At 37.9% G+C, this 15,059-nt stretch overlaps 1 protein-coding gene across 1 annotated transcript in view; it reads left to right on the top strand.

Moving 5' to 3' along the window:
- The window catches only part of LOC106136666 (nephrin), an 84,879-nt gene extending 70,576 nt beyond the window's left edge, over positions 1 to 14,303 (top strand). Inside the window, exons 9-17 of the mRNA XM_060949186.1 lie at positions 139 to 298; positions 1,016 to 1,172; positions 3,186 to 3,325; positions 4,304 to 4,440; positions 6,550 to 6,715; positions 7,509 to 7,656; positions 9,961 to 10,121; positions 11,967 to 12,025; positions 12,500 to 14,303. Coding sequence (XP_060805169.1) covers positions 139 to 298; positions 1,016 to 1,172; positions 3,186 to 3,325; positions 4,304 to 4,440; positions 6,550 to 6,715; positions 7,509 to 7,656; positions 9,961 to 10,121; positions 11,967 to 12,025; positions 12,500 to 12,622 — 1,251 coding nt within the window. The 3' untranslated portion in view covers positions 12,623 to 14,303. The remainder of the gene's footprint in view (positions 1 to 138; positions 299 to 1,015; positions 1,173 to 3,185; positions 3,326 to 4,303; positions 4,441 to 6,549; positions 6,716 to 7,508; positions 7,657 to 9,960; positions 10,122 to 11,966; positions 12,026 to 12,499) is intronic.
- Positions 14,304 to 15,059: the final 756 nt, after the last annotated feature.

Raw genomic sequence — 15,059 nt, 5'->3', positions numbered from 1 at the left:
CTGAACTCAAAAAATACTCCCCTGAGAGCATATTGGTGATTTTTATAGAGTATTTCGTCTCGAACAAAAGTACAACTAATTTTGGTAACAGAGCTTAATTTTTGCCTATAGGTATAAACAAACAAAACATTGTTACAGGAACAAGAAATCCAGCACAACCCGAGTGCGGGAGTCATACTGACAGATCAGTGCTTGGTACTGCAGAGGGTCACGCGGGCAACGATGGGGGATTACACATGTCAAGCTTACAACGGCGAGGGTGGTGCTACGAGCAATTCTGTATCATTGCAAGTCAGATGTAAGTGTTTTGTGAGTGTTTTAGGCGGAATTACAGCCTTTAGGCATAAGACTGTGTAAATTAATACATACTTACATAGGTTGACTAAGCAGATGTACAAGGAGAGTGTGGAGGGAAAGGTCGGAGTGGGAAGACCTAGACGAACGTTCGTCTAGGTCTTCCCACGTAAGATACGTATCTTGATCAAATTAAGGACGTCCTGGTAAAGGGTCTGGTCAAAAGTACCCGAAACTGCCGAGCTTGCATGAAGAGAGTTATGAATGTGGATGAAGCTAAGGAAGTATGCAGAGATCGTGGCAGGGAGGTAGTCTCTGCCTATCCCTCCGGGAAAGAGGCGTGATTTTATGTATGTATGTACTTACATACATATGGTCACGTCTATATCCCTTGCGGGGTAGACAGAGTCAATAGTCTTCAAAAGACTGAATGGCCACGTTCAGCTATTTGGCTTTATGATAGAATTGAGATTCAAAAAGTGATAGGTTGCTCGCCCATCGCCTAAAAAAGAATCCCACGTTTGTAAGCCTGTCCCTTAGTCGCCTTTTACGACATCCATGGGAAAGAGATGGAGTGGTCCTATTCTATTTAATTGATACATACATATAATCACGTCTGTATCATGGGTAGACAGAGCCAACAAGCTCGTAAAGTCTGAAATGTCAAGTTCGGCTATAAGGGTTAATGATGCAATTGATATTTGTTTTTCGTTTTTCTTAGATGCACCAATATGTAAATCTGTCAACGATGGAGAGGTATACGGCGCTTTGAAATATGAGACAGTGCAGTTGCTATGCATAGTAGACTCCAGTCCTCCCCCGACCAGCTTTACTTGGACCTTCAACAGTTCTGGAGAGGAAAGCGATATACCAGCCAGGTGAGGTTTTCTTATAATGGTTTTTTTGTTGGATGAGTTGTATGAATGGACTCCGCTGTCATACAAATAAATGTGTGACGTCTTTTTCCCTAACGTCTCTGTTCTCGGAAAGACTCGAAGGCCACGTTCAGATGCATGGCTAAGTGACAGAAATAATGTTTATAAAGTAATGTTATTCTTATTATAAGTCGTTTTTTTATAAAGCTCGTATGGTGAATGAATATTATTCACATATACCTATATTAAAGTTTCTTAAATTACAATTTTATAATATTTATATAAAAAAAAAATAGAAACATTATAAAAAAAGCTATAGATATCTACCAGCAGCAAAATACTCAAGCTGCCGGTAATACTCAAGCTACCAGCAGTTAAGCTTGCAGAGAATGAAAACTTCTGAGGCCAGGTCCAGAAGTGATGCCTTCTGCATCGGTTCTGAAACTTAACTTCGACAAATGTTTCCGTGCCGGAAGAGCAGCCGACAGAATGGTTTCTGACCGTTGATCCAGCCATCTTGCGAGAGCCTCTTTAGATGTTAGTCGAGACTCTTCGCTATCAGACTATTTGCAGATACAACTATCGGATATACAATTATTATTACGTATTGATGAAATGATTTAGAAAACTTATATTAACGTTGAGTAGTAAATTAAGCTACTGAATTATACGCTTGATTGAAATAGATTTTGATAATATTGTTATCTAAATTAAGCAGCTTCCATGTACATATTACAAATTAAATAATTTCCCAACGTACAAATTATTAGTGTGCGTTGGGAAATTAGAGGGTTATGTGGAAATTACAGGGTATATAGTTGTATAATAATCGGACACTGTGGCGCGGTAACGGCTGAAGGTCCTGGGTTCCAATTCCGGCTGGTAAATGATGAACGAATGTCTGATTTACCTAAGTATTTTATGAATACTTAAATGGATGTTTATTTTTCTTCCTTCTGGCTTTAGTCCCGGTCGCATCCTCACCACTCTGGAGAAGAGCCCGGGGTATGCCTTTGACCATGGATCCTGGATTGGGTGAGTCAGGTTGTTACACGAAGCGACTCCCGGCTGACCTCCGCAACCTTTGCTGGGGAACCTAACCCGTATTGGATCGATCATGGTTACACATACATTTGTTGAATGTGCAGATTTCCTCACGATGTTCTTCCTCTCTTAGATGGATGTTTCTTGGAAGTTAAAAGCCAAGACGACAGTACCTTAATCTAGTAAATGGTCAGCTCAAGAGTACCCTAAACAAAACTGATGAGCTTGTATAAAAATATTGATTGATTTATGTGAATGACTTTAAAATTTCGCGTTGCATTATTTATCATACAGGTATTAAATACGCACGATGTGCACCTATATTTTATCTTGGATGTTTCGAATCAGTCACAATGATCTATGGTCACTGAGCGAAGTCCGCCATTACAAGTGACTTATTTGTTATCTATATACTATTTTTTGTAACTGTGTAAATTTCTGTGCAATAAAGATACGAGTATTATAAAAACACAAAACAAACGAAAATAGTAAGTTAGTTAATACTTTAATGTTCACTAAAGAAGTACATTACAAATAAAAACAGTACAGTACAAAGGCGGGCTTATCCCTAAGTGGGATCTCTTCCAGCCAACCTGATGAAAATATGTAAAAATAAATGAAATATTTCCCCATAAGTTCGTTATTTTACCTTGATACTGAATTTATTTTGAAGTACATATTCGTATGTATAGACGGCCTCTGTGGCGCCGCGGTAAATACGCTTGTCTGTGACACAGGAGGTCCCGGGTTCGAATCCCGTTCAGGGCATAATGAGGAAAGAACTTTCTCTGATTGGCCTGTGTCTTGGATGTTTATCTATATAAGTATTTATTATATAATATAGTATCGTTGGGTTAGTATCTCGTAACACAAGTTTCGAACTTACTTCGAGGCTAACTCAAGCTGTGTAATTTGTCCCATATAAGTATATGTATTTATTTATTTATATATTTATTTGACTTAATCCAACAGCCTCTTCACCATGTCAGACTACACATCGACCCTGAACTACACACCAAAGACTGACATGGACTACGGCACTATAGCCTGCTCCGCAACCAACTTCGTGGACAAGCAAGAAGTTCCATGCTATTACAGGCTTATAGCGGCAGGTAACTTTTAACGGCCTCTGTGGCTCAGCGGTAGTACGCTTGTCTGTGACACCGGAGGTCCCGGGTTCGAATCCCGGTCAGGGCATGATGAGAAAAGAACTTTTTCTGATTGTCCTGGGTCTTGGATGTTTATCTATATAAGTATTTATTATAAAATATAGTATCGTTGAGTTAGTATCTCGTAACACAAGTGTCGAACTTACTTCGAGGCTAACTCAATCAGTGTAATTTGTCCCGTAAAAAAAAAAAAAAAAAAAAAAAAAAAAAAAAAAAAAAAAAAAAAAAACTTAGATACATACATACATACATACATATGATCACGTCTATATCCCTAGCGGGGTAGACAGAGCCACCAGTTTTGAAAAGACTGATAGGCCACGCTCAGCTGTTTGGCTTTGTGGATAGAATTGAGATTCAAATAGTGACAGGTTGCTAGCCCATCGCCTAAAAGAGGAATCCCAAGTTTATAAGCCTATTCCTTAGTCGCCTTTTACGACATCCGTGGGAAAGAGATGGAGTGGTCCTATTCTTTTTTGTAATGGTGCCGGGAACCACACGGCACATATAACCATGTCGTAAAACCTTACGGGGTAGACCTCGGGGTAGACAGAGCCTACAGCCTCAATAAGACTGAAAGGCCACGTTCAGCTGTATGCTCTAATGACGGAACTGAGCTTCAAATAGTAACAGCTTGCAAGCCCATTCAAAAGAATCAAATCATATTTAAAATTTTTATACAATAATATGAGATATCTGTAACATTGTAATATCTTTTGGTTTCACAACATTGGTTGACGTCAAGTAAATTATTTAAAACTAAGTTTAGTGCCGCTTCCAAATATCAGTCACTATTTGAGTCTCAATTCCATCATAAAGCCGTACAGCTGAACGTGGCCTTTCCGCCTTTTCAAGACTGTTGGCTCGGTTTACCCCGCAAGGGATGTGGACGTGACTATATGTATATTCTCATTCTCACAGGTCGCCCTATGGCCCTGCAGAACTGCACAGTAATGAACCAAACCAGTAGCGGTCTTCTGGTGGAATGTGTCGAGGGTTTTGATGGTGGTCTCCCGCAAGTGTTCCATATGGAAGTGCTGGAGCTGCCTGCTATGAGGGTAAGTTGGTATGAAGTGCTGGAGCTGCCTGCTATGAGGGTAAGTTGGTATGAAGTGCTGGAGCTGCCTGCTATGAGGGTAAGTTGGTATGAAGTGCTGGAGCTGCCTGTTATGAGGGTAAGTTGGTGTGAAGTGCTGGAGCTGCCTGCTATGAGGGTAAGTTGGTATGAAGTGCTGGAGCTGCCTGCTATGAGGGTAAGTTGGTATGAAGTGCTGGAGCTGCCTGCTATGAGGGTAAGTTGGTATGAAGTGCTGGAGCTGCCTGCTATGAGGGTAAGTTGGTATTATTTTTTTTTTATTTATTTATTTAAACTTCATTGCACAAAATACAAATGTATAGCACAATTGGCGGACTTAATGCTAGAAGCATTGTCTACCAGTCAACCATTGGGTCTTACAGAGAACTTAATGTGGGGTTAAACTAAATAAATAAATATATCTATACCTACACAAAATCACTACATAGTATAAAACAAAGTCGCCCATTTTGTCTGTAGTCCCTTCGTATGCATAAAACTTTAAAACTACGCAACGGATTTTGATGCGGTTTTCACTAATAGAAAGAGTATTTTCTCCGACAGGTTTTTATATATAATTGAAATACATTGAAACTATATTAGCTGAGTTATAGCGATTTATGTCCAAGAAGTCAGAAAAAAAATCTAATTGAAGATTGCATTTGTGCGTGCGCCGCTTATACCGTTGGATACAAGTAAGAACAATGTATAGCAAAAATATTGGTCTTTATTAGTTCTACAAAAAAGTCCGCGATGACATATATCCAGCTTTTTTATTTAAGTCACAAAAACTACTTTTCTGTATTAAAAAAACATTTAATTCGTTGGGTGATGTTTAACTGGTGATATAACCAATAATACATATATCCTTATCAAAATAAGTAAGTTCATCATCACGAGCATTTAATTTAGATTATTTTTGCAGTTTACAGTGTGTTATTTAGACATATAGTTTAGGAGATATCACGATATTAGTATTGCGGCACGGTACGGGCCGGCCGCGGCGGCGGGGGCAGCGTCCCTATAAATAGCGCGTCGGCGGCAGCGGCTCCCCATTAGCACTTTGAAAAAAAAAAATCTGTACATTACTTAAATATTTTTTCCAAAAACTGATAGGGGGGGGGGGCGATCAAAGAAGAGTCACAGAAACCAAAAAACATTTTAATATTTTTAACGCGGTTAAGGGAAAGAGAAGTTATTGTGAATTGAAAATTAGTATTCAATATGTGTTGGTGCGTTGACTGTATTTGTCGAAGTAGCGGGATACACGCAAACGAAGTTGCGCGGGTCAGCTAGTATAAAATAAAATAATTATAATATACATACATAAAAACTACAATAGATAAACAATATACATAAATAAATAGGTGCAGCGATTACCGAAATGTGTGAAAAGGCGATATTAAATACCCTCGCGACTCAAGAAAAACCCGTATACCCGCGATTTGAAACTAGAACGACTGGAAGTTGGTGGCTACTGTAAGAAGAATTGAAGGATTACAAAGTAATGAAAATCATACTATGACGTCGTGCTGCTTAGGACTCTCTCTATCTCTCTCTCTTCACAGCCCGGGAGCCCTATAAAAACCTTTTGACTACTACAGCGTTTACCTAGTGAAGTAGCTCGCTATACACTAGCGGCTATTTGCTGGATCTCGCGTCTATAGCTAAACTCACAGACCTCTTACAGCTTGTAAAACTAGTTTTAATATAGGTTGTCCTTATTCTATGAATTTTTTAATTATCTCATCTTTCTTACCTGCGGTGTTTTAAAATGCCATAATACTTACATACATATAACCACGTCTATATCCCTTGCGGGGTAGACAGAGCCAACAGTCTTGAAAAGACTGAATGGCCACGTTCAGGTATTTGGTTTAATGATAGAATTGAGATTCAAATAGTGACAGGTTGCTGGCCCATCGCCTAAAAAAGAAACCCAAGTTTGTAAGTCTATCCCTTAGTCGCCTTTTACGATATCCCTGGAAAAGAGATGGAGTGGTCCTATTCTTTTTTGTATTAGTGCCGGGAACCACACGGCACTAATACAACAAAATTAGAGTAAGTCAACATATAAGAGTTGATTTCACAGCTGATAGCCAACGTCTCGTCCAACCACACCCCGACCTTTGAGCTGCCTGGTCTGAACAGCCACGCAGCCAGCTACGCCTTACTGCTGTATGCTGCCAACGCTAAAGGGAGGGGAGAAGAAGTGACCCTGTACACTGTGGCTCTAAGACCACCAGATAAATATACCGGTAAGGATTTTAGAAAAGGAATCATCTACTACGTAGTTGTTCAAGGATTTATCAGGGTTAAATAGTTGGGTCATGGTGAAGATGCTTTTTTGTTTGCCATTAAGGAGTGCATAATGTCATTAATTCACTTTGGTGTTAAATAAAATAAATTAATTAATATATACGAGACAAATTACACAGATTGAGTTAGCCTCGAAGTAAGTTCGAGACTTGTGTTACTTATATAGATAAACATCCAAGACCCAGGCGAAACAGAAAAGTTCTCATTATGGCCTCACCTTGGCCGGATTCGAACCTGGGACCTCCGGTGTCACAGACAAGCGTACTACCGCTGCGCCACAGAGGCCGTCTCTCGAATATGTGTGAAATGCGCCGAGTGCCGAGTATCGAGTACCGAGTTTTACTCGGCTCAATTTGTTTTTTAACCGAGTACTCGGCCGATTACCTCGGTTCTATAAAATATCCATGTCATAGTAATTGAAAAGTTTTAAATGAACGATTTACTGAGTGTAGTACTTTATTATATCTACCTAAATAAATTGGATTCAAACCGAGATATTCAGCCGAGTACGAGTATCAAAAAACTCATCGAGTACACCGAATACCGAGTATCAACCGACCACGGCCCAACTCTTATAGAAAGCAAACGGCACGCTATTTCTCAGCCAAACAATGTTTTACTTGCAACTACTGACGGAGTCTTTTTAAAAGCTTAAATATTAGCCATGATAAATCGTGCCTAAAGAGAAGCTATTGGAAAATTACTGATCAGATCTTTCATTCATTCAACCAGCTAATGCGACAATAAGCCTGTCTCCTGTCCTGATGACCCTCGTGGTGGTAGCGGTGCTGCTCTGCACAGGCGTTTGTGGGGTCATAACAGCTTTGTACAGAAGACATGTCACTAGAAGACTGGACATGCATAAGCAACCGCCGTCAAAGTAAGCAGTTATGTCATGGATTCTTAATTTTCGCTTTGGAATCTTGATTGAAACTTATGGTTATGTGGTCTTTAGCATGATATCCGGCAATTTGAATAACGGTCTACATACATACATATAATCACGTCTATATCCCTTGCGGGGTAGATAAAGCCAACAGTGTTGAAAAGAATGATAGGCCACGTTCAGCTGTTTGGCTATAAGATAGAATTGAGATTCAAATAGTGACAGGTTGTTAGCCCATCGCCTAAAAGAAGAATCCCTAGTTTATAAGCCTATCCCTTAGTTGCCTTTTACGACATCCATGGGAACGTCATGGAGTGGTCCTATTCTTTTTTTTTATTGGTACCAGGAACCACACGGTGAATAATGGTCTACTTGACTAATAAGGATATCGAAAGAGATGACTAAAGGAATAAGGGATGAATAAAACTGTGACAGATTTTCATGATCACGGAGAAATAGTAATGTAGGTATAATAAAAGTTACTTGGTGTAATTTCCTGAGTCATATTGACTCCTGATCAAAGGCAGACTTCAGGGTTCACTTGGAGAATACAGCTGTGAAATACCTAGAGTATTATGACAACTCAATCAAGTAATAATTACTACATATTCTTTAGTGCCTTTTTACGGCATAGTCATATATTGCCGTGTGGTTACCGGCAACAATACAAAAAAGAATAGGACCCCTCCATCTCTTTCCCATGGATGTTGTAAAAGGTGACTAAGGGATAGGCTTACAAACTTGGGATTCTTTTTTAGGCGAGGGGCTAGCAACCAGTCACTATTTGAATCTCAATTCTATCATTAAGCCAAATAGCTGAACGTGGCCATTCAGTCTTTTCAAGACTGTTGGCTCTGTCTACCCCTCAAGGGATATAGACGTGACGATATTAATGTATGTATATTCTTTAGTTGTTTTGATGGAAAAAAAGAATAAGTACCTAACTATTAGGGTAAGGAGGGGGAATGGCGTTCAGCTAACGAAAAAATGGTGTATTTTTTTGATTAGACATTTTAATTCAAAATTTAAAAAAGAAACATAGTCTTTAACTCTCTAGTAAACAACTAGTTAACAATAACAGCGTATACCTTTTATTTACTAATAGTAAAAAAACATTTTAAAAAAAGCATGCTTGAGCGGCATTGCCCCCTTACTCTGGGTAATACCGCTCGGGGTACGGGGTAACGACGCTCAAACATGTTTTTAAGAAATATAACCGATTATATATGTGTTAATTAAAAAAACAGGAATGATATCAACATTATAAAATAAAAGTGAGTTCTAGAAACACAAATTCGTATTAATTAACCCCTATTCGTACGATAAATCAGTCTTTTTTAATTTAACAATTATGGTAAAATTTTTGAACTTAAAATCAACTATCACAATTCACTTTAATTATCATAGTATCATAAACTAATCATTATTGTCAAAGCTAGGACTAATTAGAAAATGATAACAATTATTTTTGAACACATAAATCACAGATAAAACCATCTGGTGCATCCCATCCCGAACATATGGCGTGGGCCCACAGCCCGCAGAGGGTGCAACGGTACCACAATTCTTGTTTTTGCCGAATTCTTCGCAGATGATGCATTTTATTGTAATTTTCATTATCCACATTCATGTCATCATCGCTGTCATCGTCGCATATTTGGTCTCCATCATCACTATTTGAAGAACTGGACATTAAAATTTTTCTCTTGTGCGTTTTTTGTTTCTTTGGTTTCTTCCCTTTGGCAACTTTTTTCCCCGTTTTCTTAAGTTTCTCTACTTTTTTCTTTTCTTTGTCTTCTAAAATAATTTTCATAGGGGTTGAGGGGTGGTCCTTTCACGTTTTCTTGGCATATCTACAACAATGAAATAAAAATTGTCACTAAGGGGTAATGGCGCTCAAATGAGCGGTATAACCCCAAACGCCCATTTTGCGATTGATGTGAAATAATAATAAAAATATGCACAATAGAGTTGAAAATTTACTATATTTACAAAATAGAATAGTTTAACTATCAGAAAAAGTAAATTAATAATAAAATAGGCATTAAAATTTAAGACTTACCGACAGAAAACACCAAACGTAAAATTACATCGGCGCGGCCTCAAACAAAGAAATGCACTTCACGGTCAGGTGATGCAGGCTGACTGTCGGTTCGTGTCGCCGCCTGTTAGAGGCCCCCTTCCCCCGCGCCTTCATGCGTCGTGGCGTGTTGCTATGCTGCGTTTTGATAGATTTACCTAGGTGAACGCCATTACCCACTGAGCGTCATTCCCCCTCCTTACCCTAAATCTTTTTAGCAATGAATTGTACACGGAGCCGAGCCTAGAGTCTTTGACCAAGAAGGAGAATCTGAGCTCGTACTGCGGAACCTCCAAGCTGCAGTACAGCAGTCAGTTCGAGCTGAAGATGGACCCAGGGGAGTCGGAGACAGACCCTGACATCATTCCGTGCCATTATGGTATATGTATAACAATTTTATTATTTAACTAGAGGCCGCCCGCGACTTCGTCCGCATGGATACCCTATCAATCCCGCGGGAACTCTGGGATAAAAAGTAGCCTATGTGTTATTCTGGGTCTTCAGCTACCTACATACCAAATTTCATGGTAATCGGTTCAGTAGTTTTTGCGTGAAAGAGTAACAAACATCCATACAAACTTTCGCCTTTATAATAGTAGTAGGACTAGCGACCCGCCCCGGCTTCGCACGGATGCACAGCCGATACTAAATATATCTCTATTAGAACTAACTAAAGGACCGCCCGCAAAGCAACTAACTAAGTCTTGCTCCCGGCAAAAGTGTCAATTCTGCCTGCAGTCCCGCAGTGCAAAGAAAAATATTCTTGTTATTATTATTTAGTGCCGTGTGGTTCCCGGCACCAATACAAAAAAGAATAGGACCACTCCATCTCTTTCCCATGGATGTTGTAAAAGGCGACTGAGGGATAGGCTTATAAAATTGCGATCCTTTTTTTAGGCGATGGGCTAGCAACCTGTCACTATTTGGATTTCAATTCCATCATTAAGCCGAGCAGCTGAACGTGGCCATTCAGTCTTTTCGGGACTATTGGCTCTGTCTACCCCGTAAGGGATATAGACGTGACTATATGTATGTATGTGTGTATTATTTAGTTCATATGATCGAAGGTTCGCATTCAAAGTGACATATTTGTCAAGTACATACGACCCACGTCTTTTTGACTGATGTTTGGAAAATATTTTCTCTAAGAGAATCATTTTGGCATATACTCGTAGAGAGGCCGTAAATCATACGCGTGTCCATGGAACATAGTGACAAGCAGTTAACCAGTGCTATAAACAGGCTGGCTATTATAGGTAACTAGCGACCCGCCCCGGCTTCGCACGGGTGCAAAATTATAAATGTTATTATACATAAAAACCTTCCTCTTATATCACTCTACCTGTTACAAAAAACCGCATCAAAATCCGTTGCGTAATTTTAAAGATTTAAGCATACAGACAAACAGACTAAAATAGCGACTTTGTTTTATACTATGTAGTGATTTATAAATAAATACTACCTAGTCTTTTTTCATGTTTAGCTGTAAAGTTTTAAACTTCAGGATGGAGTTATATAAATTTTTACAACTTTATATTCTAAAAATAGTGAAAAATTTTGTATAGTATATACATAAAATTATAAATATTTTTTTATTACTGTATGCAAACGGGATTTAACGCATTTTGACCGGGTTGCACCGCCCGTCTCATTTCCCATGGATGTCGTAAGAGGAGACTAAGAAATCAAAAAAAAAAAAATAAAAAAAAAAGATCAAAAATGTTTTATTTTCTGAAACAGATAATGATCTTATAACTAGGTGTTGGAGTCTCCTTTTAAGCTATCAAAAGATGCCTGTGTCAGGAGGCTCCGCTCCTCTTATTAACATAACAGTAATTATGATCTAGTTACTTGTATTGAATTACAAAAAAAAAAAAATCAACTAAGTATACAAAAACTTATTATTAAGCAACCACATAATCCTTGAAATAGGCTTATAAACTTGGGATTTTTATTTAAGGCGATGGGCTAGCAACCTGTCACTATTTAAATTTCGATTCTTTCACAAAGCTAAACAGCTGAACGTGGTTTCAGTCTCTTCAAGACTGTTCGCCCTGTATAGTATAGCCCGCAAGGGATATAGACGTGACTATATGATGTACCCGTGTGAAAGCTGCGTCGGCGCGGTGGAATCTTCATATTTCATATTTTTTTTAATTGTGATTTTCTTTAACTATCACTACTTTTAACTAAATTTTATGTTGTTATTTTGTTCCCCTTACAGATAGAAAATCATTAGAATATAACAAGGTGATGCCACCCGACTATGAATCTAGTATGTACGTAAGTATCTTTAGATTATTTGCACATTAATAAAAGCTCACGCGGACTGCATAGGATCACCAAAATGCTTTCCGCGGTTGTCGTAGAAGGCAATCAAGTCATTTCCAGTTTTAAGTGCTCATTAAATCGTATTTCCTTAAGATTATATTGGTTTGTATTTAATTATGAACATATATACCTAAGTTAAAACAATTTTTTCACCAAGTGGGTTAATTTTTTACTTACCTTATAAGCAGTGACTGTAATTCAACAACTGTAATTCAAAAGTTTTCCAATTGAATCTAATTAAAATCTTGCCTCTTTCCCGGAGGGGTAGGCAGAGACTGCATCTTTTCACTTTCCACGATCACTGCATAATTCTTTCGTTCATCCAAATTCATAAGTGTCTTCATACAATCTCGTCAGTTTCGGGCACTCTCGACCAGACCTTTTGCTAGAACGTCCTTATATCTAATCTGTTTATTTTCTCTCTAGTCTTCAAGTTTACCAGTGACAAGTCGCGGGGTGTGCGCGCGCAGCTCCGACATAGCGGCCGCGACGCGCGCGCGCACCGAAATCGTCACCACGGCGAGGAAAGTCAGGGAGAGCTGCATATAGGTGATAACTGAGTAAAAAAGTACACCCTGGACTCCTCTCCTGAGTGGTGAGGATGTAACCAGGACCAACGTCAAAAATCAAAGATTATGTGATTGTACATTTTGGAGTTTGTGAAATAAATGATTTTATAATGTTGGTTAGTGAAATACTTTAAATATTTAGATGATATGATAAAACTAAGATTGAAGAAACATAGCTGGACGTCGCAGAAGATGATATGCGAGCCAATGGACTGAAATCCGAGGACGCCGAAAACTGGACCCAGTGGAGAGAGAAGTCGGAAGGCGGACCCCGGGCCCCGAAACACTTCTGTGGAGGGTGCAGAGATGAGAGAGAGAGAGAAACGATTAAACTAACATTGAAACGTTGGACATCACTGAAACTGTTCGATCCCATAAATAAATAATTATTTTTAACGTCCGGAACCAATATTTCTATTCTATCATCAGTAAAACATTTCTTGAAAAGAAATGAACAGATTTTTACCTGCTGTAAGAGTTGTGAGCGTGACTCTAAAAAACCTGATAAAATGTATAAATTAGATAGAAAAATTTAAGCTGACAAAGGCCTGTTTAAATTGTTAAATAATTAACTAATAAGATATATAGGATACTGAAACAATTCATATAATAATTGTTTTATGAACAAACGGAATAAAAGAGTTGATAATTTAAAATTAATACAAAGTAACTTTCACCTAAGTTTCTTTAATATTTTATCAAAATTATCTACAAATAGTAGATTTTATAAAATATTGATCATGGTAATATTTATAAGAATATTAAGTAATTGGTATTTTTTTTTATTTGAATTATGAAACACACTGCATCATCTTTGCGGACTTTTGGCTAGAACTAAGATTTTAAATTCGCCAACATGTTTACAGAAACATTTTTAATTGATTCTCAATTATCAATAAGAAATGTAATGTAAATATAACCTTTGTAAATAATGTATTCAAATTCCGACTCTTAAAAAGTAGACAATTAAATTTTTATAAGTTTGTCGTCTTCGTCAAAGAGAAAACGCAATATCTAACTTAAGAAATATAAAAAATGAAATTTTTATTTTTCAATAAATTAAGAGTTCGTTCACACCGAGAAGAGACGTGATATTTTAATAAGGCGAGCACAAAAAATAAACTTTAACTTTTAAACAAAAAGATTTTGTTGGCTTACGTCTCGTCTTTGATGTGAACTGAACCTGTTAGTGGTACATTAAAGCTAGTGTATGCTCAGATTTTATATTTAAATAAGGCATTTCATTATTTTTTTTGGGGTTTATGTTGTAAGGATGCATTAAGAATTAAAATATTACGGATTCTTCTTTTAGGCGATAGGATAGCAATCCAAGATCCAAGACCCAGGTCAATCAGGAATAGTTCGTTTCTCATTATGCCCTGGCCGGGATTCAAACCCGTGACTAGCGGTGTCACAGACAAGCGCACTACCGCTGCGCCACGGAGGCCGTCTTTGCTGTAAATCCTGAAAATTCCGTCAATTTGTGTAGTTTTATTCACAAGGTGGAACTTCTATTGTCATATATTATTCCTATTTAGAAATTTATTGAATGAATAATGTGTTGAATAGTTAAGGCATGTTTTGAAAAAATCTAAAAATTTTATTAAAGGCATTTTAGACGACCTGACTGATCAGTGCTAGTTATAACAGAACATTGTAAATAAGTGATTTAATAAAAAAAAACATATCTATCAACTTGTTTTATTGCTACTTTTTCAATTATTGCCGTGTGGTTCCCTGCACTTAAGAGGACCAATCCATATCTTTCTCATGAATGCTAAAAGGCGACTAAGAGATAAGAACACAAGTATTTAGTGCAAACTTTTGTGCTAAAGTACATACCAGCTGATTTTCTTCCCGTGCAAATTGTAAAAGTCAACCAAGGAAAAGTCTGGCTGGGAGTCTAAGATGAGCTAGCAACCTTTCATTATTTGAATCTCAATACCATCATAAAGCCATATAGCTGACCATAGCCTTCCAGTCTTTTCAAGACTGTTGGCTCTGCCTTCCCCCTAAGGAATAAAAACGTGACCCGAAGTCCATCTATGATAACGATTAAGAGATCAGGTAATTACACGAAGTTACTCCCGACTTATCAAAAGTAAAGTAGGTAGATGTACATACATACATACATAAAATCACGCCTCTTTTCCGGAGGGGTAGGCAGAGACTACCTCTTTCCACTTGCCACGATCTCTGCATACTTCCTTCGCTTCATCCACATTCATAACTCTCTTCATACAAGCTCGGCGGTTTCGAGTACTTTTGAGCTGACCCTTTACCAGGACGTCCTTAATGTGATCAAGATACGTTCGTCTAGGTAGATGTAAATTAAAAATATCTAAAGTAACTAAATGAGATTTTGTACAAAAAAATATATGACTGTATGTATTTTAAATAAAATTAAATAAAATAAA

Source organism: Amyelois transitella, chromosome 18 (assembly GCF_032362555.1).
Source record: "Amyelois transitella isolate CPQ chromosome 18, ilAmyTran1.1, whole genome shotgun sequence".
Lineage (NCBI taxonomy): Eukaryota > Metazoa > Arthropoda > Insecta > Lepidoptera > Pyralidae > Amyelois > Amyelois transitella.
This window is presented reverse-complemented; position numbering and strand designations above follow the sequence as displayed.